General features: G+C 41.9%; 1 protein-coding gene across 2 annotated transcripts in view; it reads right to left on the bottom strand.

Moving 5' to 3' along the window:
* Window positions 1-23,735, bottom strand: part of pdia5 (protein disulfide isomerase family A, member 5) — a 61,745-nt gene that overhangs the window by 13,831 nt on the left and 24,179 nt on the right. For both annotated transcript variants that reach the window (XM_084362499.1, XM_084362500.1), the window contains 9 exons: window positions 22,102-22,194; window positions 21,084-21,144; window positions 18,528-18,595; window positions 16,130-16,221; window positions 12,464-12,535; window positions 10,103-10,239; window positions 1,499-1,569; window positions 625-788; window positions 152-282 (listed from right to left, as the gene is read on the bottom strand). In XM_084362499.1, coding sequence (XP_084218625.1) covers window positions 152-282; window positions 625-788; window positions 1,499-1,569; window positions 10,103-10,239; window positions 12,464-12,535; window positions 16,130-16,221; window positions 18,528-18,595; window positions 21,084-21,144; window positions 22,102-22,194 — 889 coding nt within the window. The remainder of the gene's footprint in view (window positions 1-151; window positions 283-624; window positions 789-1,498; window positions 1,570-10,102; window positions 10,240-12,463; window positions 12,536-16,129; window positions 16,222-18,527; window positions 18,596-21,083; window positions 21,145-22,101; window positions 22,195-23,735) is intronic.

Raw genomic sequence — 23,735 nt, 5'->3', positions numbered from 1 at the left:
ACACTTAAAATTTGGATCAAAACAGTCGAGCATATGAAATTCAACAGGTTGTGAAAAGTGTCCAGAGCCAACGACAGAACAGCCTCTCAAGATTTGAGAACTATTTAATTATCAGGTGTTTAAGAGGATATGAATTAGTGCAAGGTCTTACAGGGAGCGTAGAACATGACCAGAGCATGCTTTTTCTTCTTCAGCGCCTCTCGGAAATCCTCTGATCCAAGATGGCTGACGCTGGAGGGTTTGTCCTCCCAAGACTGCTCTGGTGGAGGAGGTGCCTGGGGACTGCAGAGATGAAAGAGAACAAAGCAGTATTTACTATTGATGCTACGAGGAAGGAGAAACACTGCTTTACTTTTATTTTAAGTGGAAAAAGTAGTGACGATAGAGAAAAAGAGTAGGCATGCTCGCAGTTACCCCGCTCAAAGAGTGAGGTTTTCTTTCAGCTTCGCAAATCAATGCTTCATTTCACCCGTTTTGTTTTACAAGGTAACAGACAAGGAAAGTGAATCGTCCTGCAGACAGAAGCTAGAATGTTTTTCAGCTCTAACTACATGAGTCTGAATGTATTAACTTTGCACAGGAAGTAAAGAAATGATCAGGCTGCCTGTTAAGTTTGTGACTCACTTGTGCATGAACTCGATGATCTTGTCTTTGTTCCGGAGCTGCGGCAGCGTGTACTTGTCCTCACCTTTCTCGAAATACTTAAGAGTCGGGAAGCCTGAGATCTTGAAGCGATCCCCCACAGACTTGTGCACTGTGGAATCCACTGCTGCCAACACACCGGGGCTCTGTGGACGAACAACCACAGCAAACCTTAATTCATGTTGGTAAAATGATAACGATAGAGTTGCAGAGTTAGACCTTAGACTAGCCTGTTACCAGTTAACACCAACTACTTTAGAAATAATCTCAGTTCAACCTTTGTGAAGGGGCACACACTGTGTATATAAAGAGCTGTATTTGTATCACTAGCAGAGAAAGCAAGGAGGAGAAAATAAATGATGAGCTGGGTCTTAAGGGCTCAGGGTGAAAGAGGCTCCAGTCCATCCATATTAGATAATGGCCCGGCTTTTCCCATTGACCTCCAGCGCCGGGCAGAGAGCCACAAGGAGAAGGTCCAAGAGTCGGGCCGGGGGGACGCTCACGAATGAGATAATTGCTACAGTCACCAGGCTGGAGTTTTATAGGCCCTGCCCCTGGCTGGGGAGTGTTAGATTACCACAGAGGACAGAATGGCGGAGAGGAGAGGAAACGAGGGGAACACACCCGACTAATCAAAAACACATCGAGAGCCGGGCTGCAGGACAGACCGACCAGTGCGTCGGCTGCATCGAGGCCAAGCGAAGGGATTATTATGATGTGTTAATGAGGTGCTGTTACACCCGTGTAGTTGTGTATGTTCATCGGAGTGTGAGATACAACAAATGAACAAAACACACTGGCCTGTGGAGATGCATGCTGTGCACATGTAAACACAGGCAAAGGTCAAGAAACTTACGTCTGCGCCCTTGTTGAGTATCTCTGCAGCTTCATCATACTCTGGCTTCATCTTCTTGCAGTGTCCACACCCTACACGATTCAAATCACACATGAGAGACCAACAACAAGGCAGATTTCTGATACTTGAGACTCAAAAAACACTGATAACCACTATCATACAGTCACTTTTTCAATTCTCATTAAAAACTCAGACCTAATAAACACCATTGGTAATAAACTGGTTATTACATGTTGGGACAAAGATATCTTACAGTTTTAAAGATATAAAGTAAAACACCATAAATATATTGGTACATGTTAAACAGTAAACTTCAGCACACAAACATTTAAGGTGTCACATGTAGGATATTGCCAGATTTCAAAGGTAGCCCCAAAAATATAGGTGGCAGCATAACTGCTAACCGCTGCTCCCTACACTCTTTGCTGCAGCTATTTTTGCTGCCTTTAGCAACCTAGCTCAGTTAGCCGTGGAGCTAGTGGCCCTAACAGCTGACTGCAGTCCGCCCGGACCGTGAACCTCAGGTCACAGGGGGAATCACCGTGGGCAACGAGGCTCAGCAGCCTCTAAGTGAGGCTGGACCACAGACCAAGACAAGACACAGAACAGTGCATCGGTCATACACAGTTGACAATACGGAGGTGATTTACACCGCTGACCGGGACTAACTCCAGGCAGGCGGGGGCAGGAGAGGAGAGAGTCAGACAGACATCAGCAGCGGGTGAAAATGGTGTGTAGAGCCAGATTACTTTCACATCTTGTGAACTGAGGATGTATTTGGCCCAAACCAGAGGTAATTGTGGAGACAAACGAACACTGTTCTGGTGACTTTGATTTAGTTTATGTCCAGTTTGAATGAAGTGCGTTTTACGATGAGTTAACGAGGCCATTAAGCTCGTCTCAGTTCAGTGAAAGAGAGAAACTTGAATTCATATTTCCTTTCTTGACATTTTGCGAGATTAGTTTATTTATTAGACTAAATCTCTTGTATCTTGATCTTCAATACATAAATACCAGTGAATCTGTGATAAGCCAATCAGACGATAATATCAGCCCATTATCAGATGAGGGAATCTGCTCTCAATCTTGCAGAACATATAAAAGAAGAAATACATGTATGTATTCCTGAGGAAATTGCTTCCATGCAACCACGGCTGACAGCTTTCATGGTGCAATCTGTGCTCCACATTACGCCCTCAGAGCTGTCTTGTTGAATTTGTGGTAATTCTCTGGTGTCTTGCTGCTTCACCCTGGTCTGTCAGTGGGTTTATGGCTGCCATGCTGAGGGTGAAACTTTAAATGAAATGACAGGAGTCTCTCATGTTTACCAGGAGACCTAAGTCACGTCTGATTACTTCCTACATGTTTCACTCTCAGTCATGGGGTGTGTGTGTGTTTGAGTGAACATGTTAAAGACAAACTGCATGAGACTAAGAGCTGGGTGTGAGGGAGTGTAGAGGATATTTGGTTAAAATCACCAGGTATCCTATTGTTCATGATAACACCAACAGAATTTCCAGTATTATTTTTTATATGTTAATGTAATTACATCATGACTACAGTATGTTTGGCACTGACAAGCACTGCAGACAGTAACACTGCTGATGACTCTGCTGTGGAGGAGTTAGCTCCAGAAAACAATGTAGCGACTCTGATAGTGAGAAAATGGTGCGGTTATAAAAATATCTGCAATGGGACCTAAAAAATACTCAGATCTATACCAAAACCATGGCGCTATGGAAGCAGTGCGAGTCTGTAACAAAAAAAAAACACAGTTCACCTTCTCAAAGCAGAAACACCTGGTTGAGGTCAAAGAGGGGAAGAAATGAAAGAGAAATGTTGGAAGACCAGCTACACTGGCACAAGCCAGCACAACCAAATCGTCTGCAACCTGTACTCTTTGACAGAAAAAGGTGACAGTGGAGAGAAATTTTCGAAGTGGTCCTGTTTAGTTTGGTTAAAGATATGATGGCACTTTGCAACACACAGCCTCTTGCCTGTGTGTTGCCTAGCCAACGGTTTGGAAGGCTGAAGTCTTGCACAGCCAGACCTACAGTATCTCCCCAGCACTGGAAATAGGTCCGGCTGCACCGATTATTATTCTGGTATAGGGACAAGATGCTCTGGCTGTCTGCATTTCTTAAATCATAATCGTCTTGAGTGGTGCTAAACGCTGGATGCAGTGACGGTGCCTCTGCCTCTGCCTGCAGAATACTGTCAGAGGGAACTGTGGTGAAGTGAGCGTTAGGATTTTAAATGGCAAAAGAAAAGGTAACAGCTATTACCTTGTTCAGGTTTGTGCTATTAGTGACCAGACTAGAGTCAGCGAAAATGATTTACACGCCCAGTGACAGGCCTGTGCCAACAGTCTACATCCGGTGAGTTAGATTAGTAAGGCTGGGGTGGAGACGCATGCACAAAAGAAAACACCGCGTTTCTGGTCGGAAGGAGAAACACAACTACTTTTAAACATGATGAAAGACTAGGATATCACAGGTTTTTGTACATGCGCAAAGATCTCAATGCCAGCCTTTTCAAGAAGGAATGATAGAGGGAGCCTGTGCTCATTAGTCAGAGTATGCATGGCTGCATGTAAACAGGTGTATCAGTGGAATATTCATCCTTGTTAAGCCACATTGTCAATATCAAAAGTGATTCCACTTAATGATAATGTGAAAAAAAACCCAGCTGTAGAGAGGGTCGAGGCTTTCTGAACTTAAGTGCAGACGTTCATAGAGAATGGATTTTATTATTTCACCAAACTTCACCATCAGCCAAACACTGTTTATGTCTGTCCTTTAATTAAGAAGCAGGGCAGCGTGAGTGGTGTCTTTGGTCTATAACCACTTTTATAGCAGTGTCTGTATGCGTCTGTGTGTGTTTACAACTGTTCTTTTCAACAAATCTGTTAGAGCTGCGGGCATCATGAATAAGCTTCCTGTTTGGTGTGGAGGTGTGTTTAATATTGCAGGAGCAGCGAGAAAACTGGCAGACACTTTATTTTTGGATTTAAAAGGACTTTCAGATACATAACACAATATTTGTCTCACGCAGTGTACAACATGTTTTGTTTTAAGACATAATGAATATGCCGTTTGATCAGGGATGGGCAGTGTGTATGTGTGCGCTCACAGTGCTGCTGTGCACAGATGCATGAAACAAACTTGGTTCATTTCCAAACCTGGTAAATTGCCCTTGTCAAAACAGTTCAGGAATGCCTTTCTTCAATATACAATGCAGCGGTGGCGCAGGCTATAAATCAAGGGTGATATGACTTGTGGAAAAAAAGCAGCTTCTTATTCAACTCAGTCACTGTAGTGTGTGATCATCAGATTGTGTTGAGGCTTACCGGACTAACAGAGGGAAAGGACTTTGTCTGACCCTTCAAACTGATGAGTAAGAGACAAAACCAAATATCTGTCCTGTCCTCTGCTATGCATCAGCACTGCTCCGCATTCAGAACAAGTGGTGCATGAGGGCCAGTGTATGTGTGTTCGTCTATATGTGTGTGTATGTAGGGGAGGCTTACAGAAACACACTGAAATATTGCTGAATCAGGCTGAGTGTGGGGCTGAAGAGCTCAGAGTCAGGGAAAGGAACAAACCACACATCACTGTAGCTGTAATAAAAACAGATACAAGCTAAAGCAAAAAGGCTGGTGAGTTCCCTCTGCTTCACAGCAAATGTTAGATGTTCGGCTGTTGTAAGGTCATCTTCTCCGAGTCCACTGCAGCAGTAAACTGAGCCTGTGGCTACTTGCTGAGTGGACAGTCAGGAGAGATGTCAAAATCAGACCTAACAGCTCCCTGATGCACCAGCTGCAGCCCAAACACAAAGATGTAGGGTTCAAACATGGTCATTAACAGCTTAATCTGCCGGAACAACATTCTTCATTCAATATTTAGTTATGCATTCTTCAAACACTGGCAGAGAGCAACTTTGTTTTGGTCTGGGAAACAATCAGGCGATGGGAAACAGCGTTCTGTTGGAGGTTTGGTCGCTGTACAGAAGTGGACGCAAACAACCCCCACTGAGTGCTGTTCAGAGGACGGTGAGAACGCTGCGCTGAGAGGTGGACAGAAATGCAAGCTGATGGTGGTGGTTGGGAGACCATTAATCTCACTCTGACAGCAGGGCCATTAAGAAACTGCATTGAAGCAGCAACACCGGGCATCTGTGTGTGTGTGTGTGTGTGTGTGTGTGTGTGTGTGTGTGTGTGAGAAAGAGATATGCGGTGTAATTGTGTGCAATAAATGTTTGTGTCATGATGTGAAAAATTTGTTTGATGTGTGTCACTGGTGTACAGTGTGTGTGTGTGTGTGTGTGTGTGTGTGGGAGAGCTGGATGATATGATGCCGCTGGTTTCTAGCTGCCTGTCCTTGATTTGCGTGTGTGGGTGACAGGCTGCTGTCCACAGGGTGGGTCAAGTGTGGGACAAAGCGTCTGTGAAGCTCTGACATCACAAGAGGACAGAGTGGACTGGGCTGCTCTCTGTACTGCTCAAACAGACGTCCACCCCAACATTTTTCTGTACATTCAGCATAAAGATGATGCTGAAAAGAAAAGCAGTTACTGAGTCATCTTTTCTGCCCTAAATAACTACACCAGTTAATGAGACTACATTATCTCTGCAAGTTTGCTCGATAATGTGTGGTGATTTCTTTCTTTTGGGGAAAATTCACATCTACAGCGAGTTTGTTTTATCTAAAATTAGGCACGAAGAAGAGTCAAAAAGCCAACAAGGTTTGTGCTTTTGTTTTGACACAGATTTTAGTGAAAATGACGGTTTGGTTTCCAGAGGTTAGGACTCTTAGAAACAAGAATAAAACCAGTGTTATTAGGACTTTTCACAGGAAATCAGGTAAAGCTGTTAATTGGCATCATACATGCACACACTACATGGTGATGATTTGCATTAATCAATGATGTCATACAGTATGCCTGTGTTTCTACTAATGACTGCGCATCCACCAATCAACATTGCTGTATGTCTTCAATGTATAATGTCAGAAAAGGAGAAAAGAAAAAGACAGAAACGTTCATATTTTTTGTTGCTCCCTGTTATAAAAAATGCCTAAAGTTGTATTAAAAGTGGCCAAAAACTAGCAAGAACATTTCCATATTTGCAACACAGAGTTAAACCTACTACTCTACTCTATGCTAAAGTGTCAGAACTCAGCCATGTAACTGCACTAAAGCTCGAGCATTTAAAGCACATTCGTGTGACAATAATCGGAAAAATTTGATCCCAATTGGGAGCATTGATGTGAACGTGAAATTCATTCATTCAGTCAGAGCAACAACTGGGAGAGTCAAAATGTTTTTGGGTGCAAGACTTGTCAACGTTGACATCATGCATGCAGAAAAATGGTGGACAAAAGTAAATGTTAGGGTAAAGAAACGTTATATTAAGTTGCTAGTCGCTGCCCATGTAGGGTGATGTAGATTAGAGGACACTATTTATTAGCATTAACCCTAACTCAGGAAACGGGACCATCGTAGGAGCACGCAAATGCACTATTAGACACACCTGTTGTAACTAAACGATGCCACTCACACCTCAACAGGCCCAGTGGCATTAAAACATGTGGTTTACTAAAAGCCCTGAAGCAGTAGGCTGATGGTCGGCCGTCAGGCATCGTCAGGGCTGTCAGTGAGCATCTGTGGCTCTAGTCAGTGCGGTGCGTCCCACACTGTTGGCACTGGACAACTTTGTCAGCGGCTTTTTGGCTGATTCGGCATGTAGAATCGGCGGCGGCTCACTGGTGACAGAAACCAGTCTGATTGGCAAATGATGAAAGTGTATCAGTGCAGAAAAGAGAAACAGAAGAAGGGAAAGCCTCTTCAGCCTGTCACTGTAGAATCCACAATTTTACCCACCCAGCTCGTTTCTCCTTATTTCTCTCCTCTGCCTCTTCACCAGTGCCATTCTCAACGTTTTTATCAGACATATTCTTTTTAGAAGCGGCTGCGGTGTACGTGCGAGCTCGTTGGCCACCGGCTGTAGTCTTTGTGGTGTGTTCAAGTGCAGTTTCTTGGCTGAGACACAGGTGGAATGTGGTGATGCAACAGTCAGCCTTTGACGCAGCTAGTTCTTTGTCTTCAGTTAAATGACAACAATTGAGTTCAACGTGGAGATAGCTGTGTGATGACTGGGAGCAGGGGAAACAACCTGGCTCCAAAGATAAATTCCAACAGCTCCTGAGCTGCCTGATTTGTTGTATATTCCTTTATAACAAAAAAACCCCAAAAACATCTGTAGTCAGGCACACACTGGAGCTAATTCTTGACAAAAGTTGGTTCAAGTGGCTGCTTGCAGCATCTCAGTCTGTCCTGTCTGTGCGTCTTGTGCAATGGTTGTTTTTACATTCCAAACAGACTGATCTGACAAACCAAGTTACATCACTTGTTTGTCTTTTTATTCCAATGGTTCACATTTAGAGGAATGACATGTCACGACTTTTGTTCTTGCCAACTGGCAGGAGTTACTTGAAATATTAACGGGAAATATTTCGGAGTTCTAGCCAGTGCAGATCGAGTTAGCGTATGTAGCAGGTCCCACTGCAGCATGTCGGTGTTGAGGATGTGTTTTAATCACTTCAACAGCTGGAGAGTGTGTTTGCCCTCTGGGTGGAGTGCAGTGCTCCCGGCAACCTGGAGGTACAAAAGCTCTGCAGCAAAGTATGTGCTTAAATTTTGAAAACAATGACTCATCATTATGGTGAAAGCTGGGAAAAAGGTCCCTATTCCTATTTACTCATCTCTTTTTACAGCGTGGAGACGGAGATGAGCACAGAGGGTAATGTATTCAGAAGTAGAGAGGGTAGGGGGAAAAAAAAATCAAAAGGTCCAAAAATTGGTTGCACATGCTTCAGATTGTGTAGCTGTTGCACTCAGAATGTGTTTCTAAATGAGGTGAATCTATTTGCATGATTTTACATCTATGGGTCGCTTTTATCAACATGCAAAATCTCCCTCTGACAGCTCCCTCGCAGACAGGAGGCCTGGACCAAAGCAGTGCAATCTGGAGGTGAAAAAAACCTAACCCACTGACAATAACTGGCATGTTTACAAAGTTCTGCGTAACTACAGCAGTATGGTGCGTGAATACAAATGACAAGCAGGCTTATGTGAACCATATGGCAACAATGAAGTATTCTGTTGTGAGGATGAGCCTGTGTGGGACTGTGTGATACAAAAAGCTCAAGTTACAGCAACCAGCTTGTCTTTGTTTTTCATTTCAGCTTCTTTCTCCAGCTGCCTGTTAATACTGAGCATGACAGTGAAACACTGATGTTATTTGTGTGACTAAACAACAGTTCTACCCGAGAGAATCTGCAAGACGATGTTTTACACAGCAGGATGGAATGTGAGGCTCATCTCAAACACCGTTGCACATATTTATGATAGAAGCCAGTGAAGACCATCTTTATGTTTCTGACAGTGAACAGGGCTGCTAGAGGACAAGGCTGGAGATACTCGAAGTATTGTCTGTGTATCTAAAGCCTGATATATATTAATCCTGTGTGTCATAGAGCTCCACTGTCGTTCAAAAGCACATCGATGAGTCACGCTGTTCCTTCATTATCATGAGCAGTAGTTTATTTTGAGTCGCAGGGTGCACCGATTGATCGGCCGCTGATCGTTATCAGCCGATCATCAGTTAGTGGTCTCTGTCAAGGCCCGTGATGATGCATCGCTCAAGACAGACGGCGTCCCGTCGTCCCGCTGCCTGGGATGTCAGAAAATGTGTTTGGGAGGAACAGCGATCACTTTGCACTCCGTAGTGCATCGTCTCATGCTGTTACCATAGTTACTATTACTCGCTGGCTACTCAGTTAAAGTCCTGTGAGACATGTGAAGATCAAAACTATTCAGTTTGGTTTTAAGCACATTTCTTTCAATTAAGCAAAATGAATATAGTTATTCACTCAATATTTTAATGGTGTTTCTATCATACCACTAATAACTAACAATTAACAACTACAGGTGATAATAAAGTGAAGAAACATTTTGATTGGTGATTGGCTTTTTGGGTCATCTGCCCTAAAAATCCTGATCAGAGAGCTGTTATTTGAGTCAATCCCACAGACCTCGTCCTGCTGCTAGTTATACATGGAGAAGCAAATGTGTATTAATGGGCAGCTAAAAATAATCCACAAGTCCAAAATCTCCTCCTGTTTGAGTAACAACAACAGTTATAAGCCGTGTTAAGGAAAAGATCATTTTCAAGGGATTTTTTGACTGTATGAAAGTATATATTACCCTAAGCTCCTAAAACTGACCATATTCAGAACTGACTTTATTAGTGTAGAAAGGATTAGTTGAGTAATGTATTAGACAATCAACCGAAAATGAATTGACACAATTTTGATAATTAATTAATGATTTAAGTTATTCTTCAAAATGCCAAACATTCGCTGCTTTCAGTTTCTAAAATGTGAAATTTGACACAGTTGGCTGGAAAACTCATTTGGTCTCTCGGAACTTAGGATATCAATTTTCACTATTATATAACAGTGCATAGCTCAAATAATTGATTATGAAAATAAAATAACCATGATATCACCCCCTGCTCTGTTTTCAACTTGCTATGTTACTCACAGGGGGCGTAGAACATGACCAGTGCTGCAGGATGTTCCTCCAGGAAGCTGTCGAAGGACTCATCAGTCAGGTGGAAGACCGGGGAGTCTGACTCCGACCACGGAACCTCAGGGGTCTTCGGCTGGGGGGGCTGAGGGCTGAAATGGGACGGGGAGACAGCAAGGGCCACACAGGTGAAGGACAGTTTAAAAAGTGGACACAATGCAGCTGGCGTGTAAACTGTATGCAGCAGAAATCAGACACAGCTGTAGTCCTCACTCCACCCAATGTGTCTCTCTCTCACACACACACACTGACACACACAGACAGCCACACACACACACACACACACACACACACACACACACACACACACACACACACACACACACACACACACACACACACACACACACACACACACACACATCTGGACTGAAGCAGCCCCACCTAGTGCTACAATGACGAGAACGAGTGGACACAGATATAAACAAGTGCACTCTCCCTGTGTGCGCTCACACACACACACTCACACTCACACACACACACACACACACACACACACACTCACACACACACATTCCTCTTGCGCAATCTTTTCTCATCATCACACTCTCTGGCCTGAGCCAATGTGCTGAAGCCGCATGAGACTGAATGTCTTTAAAAAACACCTGAATTGTGCAACTGGGGTGCTGAGAAATGCTGCATCTGCTCCAGACACTTATCTTTTATCCAGCATGTCATCTGTCAAATATACATCTCTCTGATATATAAAAAGCTCAGGATCAGGGTTTATCGGCTACACTTCGGCTTTATCAGACGACATCTCTGGTTGCTCCTCTGCAACATAAGGTGCAGTTCCCTGCTGGGCTGCCCCTACACAGCCATACCAATTGGCCTTACTCCATTACTGTTACACTGCTGCAGGGACCAACCACCAAGGACTCTGACTGTTACCTGTATTCTTTGTCCACTTACTGCCTTGAAACTAGACTCTAGAGTTAGAAAGTTAGGGTTGGGATCAAGAAGATGTCAAGATGAGATGATATGCGACACACAAAAGCAAAGGACTCCACCATTTCAAAAGTGTGGCTCAATTCTGACCTCTATTGCTCCTGTTGGCAAAAATACTAAAAGAGAAAACGGCTGCATTCTTTGCCGTAGGTGCAGAATTCTATGTCAGTGCAAATAGCATAGGGCAGTAACTTTGTCCAGTTAAACATGGTGAAACTGAGTGGGGAAAAAAAAAAACTGAGACAGCTGAACATAAGAGGAGCTTCATCAAATCTTGGGAGGAGAAGTGGGGATGATAAATGGGGGAGTAGAGATAAAGGATCTGAGGCAGAGAGTGCTACAAAAAGAGCACAATGGACGAAATGTCTCAAAATAGGAACGCAGCACATCAGACTATTCCGGAGAAACCTTTCAACACCATTAACAGCAAAAACCTTTCTCAGCTTTTCCTCATCTGCAGAATCTCCGGATGAAAAAAGGCTCCGACACGGCAAACTGCACATGTGATGAGGCTTGCAGGAGGCCGGTCTTCCACCTGTGACCCTGATCTAAATGTAGTAGTTTAAGGTCAGACCGTTCATGTCTTAAGCTTTCTGTTTTAAGCCAGAGAGAAAGGGACAAAATCTAAAAGAAATTAAAACTGTTTCACCACTGTTTATCCCTTTGTTAACTGAAATATGAGCTGTAATTACACTCAAAGTTATCACCCATTTTAAATCATGGCAACCATTCTGTCAGCTTGATTCCCTGATTGTCAGCCTGGCAACCACTTCTAAATTATACTGTTGGGCACTGAATCAGCAGTGTAGTAAAAAGCTTAGGACTGGGGAGGGAGTTGTTGCCTCTGGGCTAAAGAGAGTGGAGCTGGGATACATCCTCTGCCTGTCTCGCTCCGTTTCCTGTGATAGCTGTGAAAGCCCTGCTCTGTGCCCTCTGGCTGCAGCCCTGTGGACAGTCATGGCTTTCCTGCCAGACCCTCAACGCGAGAAGGGAGACGGAGGAGAGGAGCAGGCAGGAGAGCCAAGCTGTGATGGGAGACGGGGGTTACGGGCAGAGAGCCTGAGCCAAGGTGAAAAGAAAAATGAGACAAGAACAAAGCAGGTGTAGATTGATGATACCGTGGCAAGGTGAGTCAGGGTGAGGAAAGAAAAGGTGTGATGAAGACCACAGCAGAAAGAAAAGGTGATGCCAGACACTGAAGGTGAGAGGTAGAAGCAGTCTACTGATTGTAGGAGACAGAAGGCAGAATGCAGTTTGGCTCCGTTCGGTAGTTTTATTAGCTAAAACAGCTTTGGACACAAAAATCCTGAAGTCTGCACTTTAGCAAGTATGAATGAATCTACAGTGAGTGATTAGGACCATACTCACTTCTTCATCCAGTCTGCGATATCCTTGGCTGTGGCTCCGTAGTTCTCATAGTGGTGAAGGAACTTCCCTTTCCTAAAAGACAACAGAGCACAAGATGATCTCTAAACCTTCTGTCAGCTCGGTCCTGTTCAAACCACTGCCAGTATCATTCCTGTCATTTGATACAAAACAATCCTTGTTTGTAAAACCTACTTTATTGGTTGTATTTTTACAGCATCATTTTTTTTATTTTATTTAAAGGAACACCTCACCAAAAACCTGTTCTCTGAGAATTATACTCAGAAAAGTTTGTCTGGATTTCAAAGCAAACTCAAACTCTCAGCATAAAAACATGCCACAACCTTAGAAACTCCTTAAACCACTTCTGCTGCTCCACATGTTCAGTATGTGACACGACTTCCAGCTCAGATTTGGAGGCAACATTGGATCAAGAGAGCAGCATATAAAATGATTAACTGTTCCAAACATAAGGATCAACATCAGAGGAGGGGATAATGTCACTGCAGTGGTTCCTGCGGAGTCACAGTTAGGGCATGGCGATCTGACCACTTTTGATTAAGATCAATCTAGAGCAGGGGTCTGCAACCTGCGGCTCCTCTGCCCCTCTGCAGTGGCTCCCTGTGGCTTTGACATTTTACATGGAAAATAATATTTTTTTTTTTATCATCATCACTATTTTAGGCCTACAGTGATTCTTATATTGTCCAAAAGTAAAACTGCGCAGCCTACACACAGAATTGGATCTGTTCTATTAAGTAGTGGTTAATTGAATAATCTTGAGTTAATATCATTGTGTTTTATGCTCAAGCCAGAGGGTTGATCACTGAGGCTGAGGATAAAAAAGAAGGATTAACTCACACTGAAATGGACGTGTTGTAAAGAATACAATGTGAGTGATAGCGAGCAACATGGTGGATGATAGAAGTATCTTTAATGCATTAAAATGTTTTAAAGGTTCCGAAATTCAAAGGCTATTTCAAGTCCTGCTATCGTCTACAGGGCATTCAAAATGAGAAAAAAAGCCTGATTATAAGATTGGGCTTCCAGGGCTCGATAGTTTTTGATACTTGATGCTGAGGACACAAGTAGTGAGGTTAGATACCTGTTATTGAAGAAACAAAGTAATCCATGTTATGTGTGGTGGACAAAATAATCCTGAACAAAACTAAAGCAAATTATAACATAACCCAGTTTCTCAGACCTTCAGAAACAGAAAAGAGATTGTTTTACGAGCTGACGAAAAGCTCGGAGGAAAAGTTCAGCCTTGATTGATAGTCTTTCCTCCGTCTTGAATTTTGTATGTTAGCTTAAAAGTGCATATAAGAAATGCCAGTGACCCATGGCAATGCATTTGAAATGAGCTGAAAGCATCTCCTCAGCTCCACAGTCTGAAAAGATTCAAAACGTAAGCAGATTTTTCTCATAGGAATAACTTTATCTACTCTGTAACTAAATGAAGGCTGGGAAGCGAATGCGGTGGCTCAGCCCAGTGCTGACGGATCAGTGTCAATAATAACTGGCTCTGGGCAGCGACATTCTGCGAACACAGAGCTTGGTGACGACCGCAGTTACAGCTCCCGAGATACAGAGCGGACACTATTAAAGGTGATACACGATCACACACGCTGGATTTGGAGCTTAAAACTTGCATTTGCAAGTGAACTGAATACCGAGGAAGAGAGCGGCTGCTTGGAATTCAATCAGTGAGATTTATGACCAACTCTGTATTCGCTTGCTTTATCTCTGCGGCTGTAAAATAAGACGGGAAACCTTGTAAAATCAAGTTGAGGAAATGTGAAGTAAATGTCATTTGTCCCGACGGCTTCTGGTGTTTTTCTTGGTTGGAGGACAAAGTGAGGACAAAGAAGCAAAGAAATAGTTTCACTTTTGTTATTTGTTAAATTGATCCAAAGTTGAGATGTGCTGTTGTGTTGGGGAGTAAGCTCTCTTAATCTGCAGGACAGGAAAAGGTAAGACCTTGAGCGCAGTTACAGCGGGTGCAACGACGAGATAACTCCAGTGGCGTTGATGCCGATTTACCCTACAGTGATTAGCTGCTGTTTATCAGTGAGGGGCTCATTACTGAAGCCAATGGGCTTGGATGGTCGTTAGCTAGCCCTGCGCTGACACTAATGTGCTCCCAGCTAACGGACTGGCTCAGGCTCAGCTACACATGAGTGCATGGGCGTGTGCGTGTACCTACACATACACTTACACTAAAAAGAAGTGCAAGCACACACACACACTAACTAACCACAGAGGCACTTAATCAGTCCCGGTCTAATTAAAAGGCCAGACTGGAATGAGAGAGTGTTTAATGTGGAAATGGGGATGATAAAGCTAGTGCCGCAGAAATAAGAAGCAGAAAACAAAGCTGGAGCTACGAAACAGCAGCGTACAGTTAACTACACTGTAAATATGAGGACAGGGCAGGGCTGCCCTGGCTGGGGGGTCTGCATTAACCAACACTATCAGTCACACTCTGAGCCCCTGCTGTTAATGTGGCCACAAATTTAAGTATGTGCGTATGTGAGCCGGTATGCATATTCAGACACTAAGGCCGAACAGTTACCTGAAATGATCAGATTACCAGCAGCTGAGTTTCACTCAAACTAAAAAGAAACGCAGAGGCCAAGTGCTACATCAACGTCACATGTGGCCTTAAGGTGTTCTTGAAGATGAGAAAACTTTGGGACAGTATATTAAAAGCCTTTACTTAGTCTGGCCTATTAATAATTAAAAACGCTGACTCGTTTTGAGTCTTCAGGCAGACAACAGCGCTGCATGAGAGCAGCCCCTCTGATCTCGATGAAGCAGCTGCATTTGCACAGTGTGGTTCCCGGAGCAGAAGACCTCGGCAAAAAAAAAGTAAACTTTGTTCAACTCTAGCCACAATGCAATGCTTTATCATCCATGGCCAATCAAATAATAGCAAATGATCGTTCCTGTAGTTGCAACAAAAGATTGAATCAACGCTGCCGTAATAACTTCCTGGAGTTGTAAAATCCTGTCTCGTGGTAATATTAAGCACTGTGCTGTGTTTTACTGTCCAGTGAGCCTTCAACCATACCGTCTGACCAAAACTCCAAAGCTTTAGATATTCAAAGCAGCAGACCTCACAATCAGGAAGTGAAACAAGTGATTATATGATACATTTGTTCGAAAAATGACTCCAATTATCGGCTATTAAAATTGTTGTTTTTGGGCATCAACTAATCAATAAATCGACTAATCATATCAGCTCTACTTCAAAGCCAACCACAGTTTTTGTTCTTGTGAATGTTTTCTTGTTCTCGGGTCACTCGGGAAAAGAGATCTTAATCTAAATCAGACTGCCTGATTAAAAAATGTAATCTGTCCCTGACAGTGACCCCCAGCTGCACCCTGCAACACTGACACTCCCAGCCTCTTACTGTGAGTTTACTTTTTCAAAGGGAATACAAGAAGATCCCAGAGCAGGTCAGAAACTTTTTCCTTTTCACCTGGTAGATGCAACTTCTGAATCTCGGGGACCAGCACTGCAAGCTGTGAGTCTGTCACCATCACTTCTGTGGGTGCTTAAGAGATCTGGACTGGACTTCTGTTTGAAGTGGCCCTACTCTGATGTTCTGAGCCTCGCAAGCAAGGGCTGGCCTAAAGTGAGACGGATGAGAGGACTTGACTCACTCAAAGTAGCAGAAGGTCGGGTAGCCTTTGACGTTGTACTCCTGCTTGAGGCCGTCAAACTCAGCTGGGTGCACATTCATCCCTGCCAGTACCTTAAAAAAAAAAAACAAAGGGGAAAATGAGGTGAGGGTTGTTTTGGAGTTGAGAAAAAGTGAAGGCAGAGAGACAAGAAAGAGAAAGGACATGAAAAATCACAACGGGTCAGCCATCATCAGAGGACTCCAAAATAAAAAGATGGATTACTTCAAGTATGAAAAGTGACAGCACTGAGAAACAACATGAGGTTAATGAATGTTGATGAGCAAGCTGTAATGAAACACACACACCAAGCTTTTTATTGACATTTTAATTTAAGGCGTAACGGCTCTCCCTAATTCTGCCAGCTCCCTCCCTCCCAGCAGAGGACTGCACAAGACAACCACTGTAGGAACAAGGCCTTGTGGCAGCAGTGTGTGATGTGGGCTGATACCACAGCATAGCAGCGTGACTGACTGACAGACTGACCGCCGCTCAGTGGAGCAGCAACAGCTATACAGAGCTGTTAACATGCCGACATTTAGCATTCAACATTTCAGATTGCTAACATTAGTTTGCTCATGTGTTCAATATTAACACGTGAATGCATTGTATGTATCACAGTGTAGCAGCATGGTATGTTGGCATAGATTTTAAAAGTTTAGCAATGACAAGAATGTAGCTATTAGTTTTGGAGGTCTTGCACGAACAAAGGTTTTGGGCAGGAAGGAACTTTTGACCTCTCTGTGGTGCTAAATCTAGAATCTAGAAATGACTGAGCTCATCCAACAAACAGGATGAAATATTTCACTCTTGACAAAAACCTTGGACTGTGAGTATTATTAATATTTTTTAGTCTTTTACCAGTTGAATAATACTTTTCTGCACCGGGAGGAAACACCTCTGCATCATTTATTTGCTCTACTGTCCTGTGATACAAGGGAATATTGTATTTTTCAGTGAGGTTGTGTATGTGGTCTGCCAGTCCTAAATCATACCCTGTGGAAGAGTAAGACTCAGGTGCAGTAACACCTGGCAAAAATATCTACACAACTGCTTGAAGTTAAATGATAATGACAATAATGAGTGTAGGGCGACAACTTACAATTATTTTAGTTTTTTAAGTGTAGCTTATTTTCTCAATTGATCACTTAGTTGTTTGGTTTATAAAATGTCAGAAAATAGTGAGAACAGTCAGTCAGTGTTTCCAAAAGCCAAAGATGACTTCCTCAAATGTCTTGTTTTCTCCACAACTCAAAGATATTCAGTTAACTGTCGTAGAGGAGTGAAGAAACTAAAACAATACTCATATTTAAGAAGGTTGATTGAGAGACTTTTGACTTTTCTTCTTAAAATATGACTTATACTGATTAAACTGTTGCAGCTCTGAAAGGGAGAGAAATTCCTCCATACAGACATAAATCTATCTCTGAAATAAAAAATCAAACAGCTTCAACTTCCCAGGTTCCCTTTGAGGAAGTGTTGTACAACACACTGCTCGTGACAAAAATAGCTTGAAGAACATCCATGAGTCATACCAGCTCTCTATGCCTTCTCCACCTTTTTCAAGTTGGCAGTGTTCTTCAACAATCCCTGTTATGTAGTCGGCTACGCTTCAAAAATGGAACTGAGAGATAAAAGCTGAATAAACCTTAAATACAGAAGTGATACAATCAAACCAACTCCCACAATAATCTGTGATTTTTTCATCTTGACGAGATGCAACACTTCCTGTGTCCATGACACAGAGACGAGAAACGTGTTGTACAAGTTGGCCGACCACCAATTCACTATTCAATCCTTTCACTTCTCAGCAGCACTGAAGTTCTCGTGCAAAGACGGACTTACTCCCAAAAACATGCAGTTAATTATCTTTTCACTCAGTTCCTGCTTTGTGAGAGGCAATCACATTGTGTTTGTCAACTTGACTGTCTCCTGGGGCAGCTCGCCTCTCTCTGCTCTCACTGTACAGAACGTTCTTCTTCTTCTGGTGCTTGAGGAGGAGCATTTATGAACACAAAGCATTTGTTTCCCTTGCTGATCACATAAGCCTCTGGTTGCTTTTGTGCATGCATCTCTCTAGCGCAGTTTAAAAAACATTACAACAGCTGGGAACAGAGCAGCCCCCCCTCCATGGTGCAAAAGTTGCTGAGGTGCTGTCCTGAGAGGTTTTGCTGGAAAGACAACTAAGGAAAAGCTCTCATTTAGGCCACACTGACAGACTGTACTCCAGCAGATTGCCAAGCTAACCATCCAGACATTCACTGCTGACACATCTCATCTAATCTGCAGACATCACAGAGGACGACAGCTGCAGATCAGACTGTTAATGCAATAAGACAGTGGACTGAGTGTGCAGGAGGGCCAGGTTTAGCAGACTTACATATTTCCCCTTGGTCTCTGTGGCCGCTTGCTGAAAGACGGGCTGCATTCTCTTACAAACGCCGCACCCTGCAACCGAAATACAACACGGAACAACAGAAGTTATTACAGAGGACTCAATAGAAACCATCGCTCTGACAGCATCGATACAACTGTCAAAAGATTTCCCATCGTCTGCCAGGGGAATTGTTTTTTTTGTCAATAGCAGCTGGCAGTGTGCTATCTGCTGTGAAAGATATGATGTATTGAAAACCACTGACCATAAAATCTGAGCGCAACATATGGAAAAGTTCATGTTATGGATTTACTACTGAGCAACAATAGGAAGAACAGACGATTTATTACCTTTTTCATTTTGATAAGTCAGTGAGAAGACTTAACTAAATTAAACTGGTGTTGAAGTGATCAGTAGGTTCATCATTTAGCCAATCTACAGAATTAAACTGTCAGCATTTTTCTAACTGATTTATTGTTTCTGTCATTTATCGAGGAGAGATGCCGTTTCCAGTTATACATTTATCTGGATTTGATGCCTCTTATTATTTAACACTATTGCAAATTTTAGACTGTTAGTTGCACAAAACTTACACAGTTTTAAAAATGTTTTGATATTTTACAGACAAATCAAATAAATAAAAAAGTAATTGAGAGATTAATCAGTAATGACAGTAATCATTAGATTTAGACAGTGTTTTAAAAAGTACCCAAAAGTCAAGATATCACGTTAAAATCTTACCTTGATAAAAGTGAAAGTCAACCATACAAACCAGTATTTGAAAAATACAAATAGTATTTGAGTAAAAGTTTTTAAGTATCTGAAATTAAATCAAAATTACATGATTGATTAATAATTCATTATTATTTTTTTTTCATGTTACACACATATAGTGCCCGACCCTCATGGGTACAGGACACCAAAAGTACAGTTGCATCGGTCATAGAATCCATTACAATTCATTTCATTACAAAATTACAAATTATTATTTATATAACAATAAATTATATAGATATATTTTGCATTCTCTCCCATGCTTGAAAGAGAAACTATGCAACAAAAAGGTTCCAGTAAATTTGAATCTTCCTTGACAAAATAGGGTCTTTACCTACTAATAATGAAAAACCCGACCATGTTATCTTTCATTTGTGTAGAAAGCACAAAACTTAACACCATTATTTAAGCCTTCCTTTCCTTTTACTGACACTGAAGTGAAATTATCTTTGCCGAGAGGTATTTTACCGTTGATCACACAGCATTTTGCATCTTCAAAAACTGGCCATAACTATTAATAGTGCTATCTAAATTACTTTTAGGATTTTTATCCACATCACTTATACAGTCATCAAGACTGCCAAAACAACTATTAAAATCCCCACACACATAAACATCCACATCTGACAGACCAAATGTCTGAGCTGTTAAATGTCCAAAAGAGCTAGATCTTCTGTATTCTTCTGGAGGTAAATAGCAGGAGAAAATAACAAAACAATACCCAGAAGACTGTTTCTTAAACTAAAAGTGCTAATATCACATCCACTGAATTGTCCATTACTTTTACTTCATAACCCTCAAACTGTTTGTTCCTGACCAGAAAACCCACTCCCAAAGATCCTTCAGCAAGTGGCTCTACTGATTATCTGCCTGGCTGATTATCACATCTGATATTCAGCATTTTTCTGATTATCAGAATCAGTGTTTTTTTTTTTTTTCCTTTAAAAGGAGCACTCTGTTAGAAATGTAATTGAGAAGAGAAAGATCTTAATTGGCTGATTTTTTTCTGCCTAAAAAAACTAAATAAACAAATTATCTTTGTTTTCACAACTGAACAAACAAACTGACCTTAAAGGAAAACACAGCTTCATACTGTTTTAATTTGTTTATATGTGGCAGACCCTGCCACCTTTCTAGCTTCAAACAGTGTTCTGGGACCTTAATTTACTCTGAGAACAGCTTGTTTATTCACTTATGTATCAATACTTCATTATTAGTGTAAATATTAAAATTCTCAGTTCTAATCCAAAACTACAGAGTGCCCCTTTAACTCATTACTGATAAAAGAAAATAATTAAAACATGTTCTGCTCTGGCTCTGATGCAACATGTATACTCATGCATCAAGATAGCAAATAAATGTAGTAGAGTAAAGGGTACAATATCTGCCTCTGAAATGTAGTGGAGTTGAAATATAAAGTAGCTGTACTTGAGTAAATGCACTCTGTTACATTCCATCGGTGTGTTTTGTCCTATTCCTATTGCAAAAACTGCCCACTGTATCTAAAGATGAGAAAGTGTTTATCAGATAGTATTAATGAAAGAAACCGCCACAGTATTGATTATGACAGTGTTGTATGCCCCAGACTGTTGATTAAGTCCACCTACTGTGTTTCCCCTCTTAAAATGGGGCATCTTTTAAGGTACGTTTTTCACTTTTTGTGGACAACAATAGCTGCTGTCAGTTGCTGCTGGCACACTGTCTTCCAATCACATTACATAGTAATGAGAGCGCCACTTGTCCCAGTTCCTGCAAACTACTGAACACTGTGATAATGAAAGGACTCACAGGGGGCATAGAACATCATGAGGATAGGCCTCTCCTCCTTCTTCAGCAGCTTCCTGAAGTCCTTAAAGAGTGAGAGAGGGGGGGGGGACAAAAAGATGATTAAGAAGCTTTATCATTTATACACAAAAGATATGCAGAGCACATAAAATAACTGAAGGTGTAAGAGCTTAATTTGTCCAAGAATAACAGCAGTATTGTTGACTAAAGCTGAAAGTGAGCGTTCACATACAACAACTTGATCCCTCCGACAGCTTGCTCCAGGGGAGTATCTCTCCGTTTAGCATACAGAGCTTTAAAATAACTAAGCACGCCTTCATCTTTGCTTTATCAGCAGTTTATTAGAATGGGTATATTACACAGTCTCCACATCAGCAAAGACAGATAAAAAGAGGACTTTCTTCTTTTGGACACCAGCAGATCAGGCCCCATACCAGCTTCTCTCCCTAACCATCACCTCCATGAGCTCAGCTACTGTGCTTCCTAAAAAAAAATCATATTCAGCAAAATCTTTTGACACCTTCAACAAGCCTCCCAGCAGTGGACTAGCAGGTGAGAACCGACAGGACTGCTCATTAAATCAAAGGTCTTTCAAAGTGCTGTATGTACCTACAGCGTCTCAGGATGTCAGGTCGTGGGTGGATGTGATGGAGGCTTTTTAACAAGACTGCCATCTGACCTGGCTGGATGGGAACTGTCTGGGGAAGTTTTTTAGGCTGTGTTGTAGACAGGGCAGTGTTGCTGGACTCCATACACAAGGCTGGACAGCACTTTGATGATAAAGCCCCGCTATGTTACTTTTATATGTGGTGTTTAGTGTTGCAGAGGTGGACATGCTGCAGTGTCAACTTCAAAAGCTGATCAAACCCTCAACAGAGGAGGAGAGTCGGACCGTGCATCATATTAACTGCTTCCTTGCTGTTACACTTACTCTATGTCCACATGAATGTTTGGATGTCTTTAATTAACAGTTAGGGCTTCTTTATCCAAAGCTCACAAGGTTGTTGAGGTCACTACTTACTTTTTCTGTCTCTACGTGGACAACATCTTTTGCCTCAGGGTTCTCCTCCCACAGTGGGGGTCCTGACGGGTCTTTTAAAAATGCTACCATGGACTGAAAGGAGGAAAAAAAGAAAAGAGTGATGAATCAGTAAGTCAGAACAAAGGCAACACTTATATCATCCAACAACTTGTCGCAGGCACAAAATTATCCTGTAAACAACAGAGTGACTGGTGATGATTTACTTGAGCATCATACCTAAATTTAGTGCCGGCAACGCTGTAGGCAGCGCCAGGTGGAAGCTCGTATACACCGACATGTTCGTGCATCCAAGAGGTGTAAAAGCTATTTCAATACCTTTAAGTGTCTGGTAATGGGCTTGGTAAAACTCCCTGTAAATATAATGAACCATATGTCTGCGAAGGCAACAGCAGGAAGTATTTCATTCAGCAGTGCTATAACAATGACAGCGTGGACATGGGCAGAATATTTAATCATTAGGATGTTATTTTCAGCATTACTTGGTAATGGTTTAAACTGAAACTTTTGGTGTTTTATTGTCTCAGAGGCCCTTCCATCTGTCAGGGAATGAAATGTGAGGCAGCAGAATAATAAAATTAAAAACAAAACAGCAAAACCTCCCAGATTTCCTTTTGATGGGTTCCTCATTAATTCAGATGAAACCAATAGAAGAAGTCAGTTCTACATATTTCAGAGAATCTTAAGTAGAGCTGAGCAGTTTATTATTTTTGAATATCCAAGCAACAATTTGATTTTCTAAAATGTCAAAACGCAAGACCTGTGATTTTGTACCTGGTTGTGAAAGTGGGGAATGTTTTAGTTGGTGACCCACAATTTGTCAGGCTTGATTAAGTGTAGCCAGCAAATTTAACAAGCTGCAGTTATTCACAGTCAGTTTGCCAATCTACATAATGAAACGTGGCTGCTGCGTGGTTCATATGCTCTATGAATATTGGTGTCTCGACTATTTATGCTCAGTCAAAGATGGTTTGTTTATTCAGCAGTTACAGAGCAACATTATCATACATTTGGAGTTGTGTGTTTTGCCATCTGATGAATCTAAGTCCGATATTCCCCTCCTTTTAGCTCTGTTTTTGGTCTCTATACAAGTATACTCATCATGTGGGAACAAGATATGATTTTGCTTGGCAGAAAACTCATGTGGACCAGGAGATTCATTTGAAGAAAAACATTTTTAACAATTAAAACCTCTTAAATATCCAATTCAAGGACTTTCAAAGACTTTCCAGGCCCAATTCCCTCAAATGAAAGAACCAAACATGTAATAGTTTGAGACGTGGATTGAGGTTAATTACTGTTCAAACACTGATACAGGATTTACAGAAGCTCACAGATAACAATTAAAAAGAGAGGTCTGAACGTGTGAACACGTCTAGACTGTGCTGCTGTGTTACAGTGATGGAAGAAAACGGCATGAGTCACACATGCAGACAGCTGAACGCAGCCAATTTACTAATGTTTAGTAAAAACTAAATATATCAAAAGAACTTAACACAAAACATACAAATTCAAGCATTTGATTTTTCTGGCATATTAACAAACTTTCCAAGATGTGAAATTGCTCTTATCAAACAACGTGAATAAATTAAATGACAAACATATAACATGTTGCT

Source organism: Pagrus pagrus (assembly GCF_965226575.1).
Source record: "Pagrus pagrus genome assembly, chromosome: 9".
In the NCBI taxonomy this organism is placed as follows: Eukaryota; Metazoa; Chordata; class Actinopteri; order Spariformes; family Sparidae; genus Pagrus; species Pagrus pagrus.
This window is presented reverse-complemented; position numbering and strand designations above follow the sequence as displayed.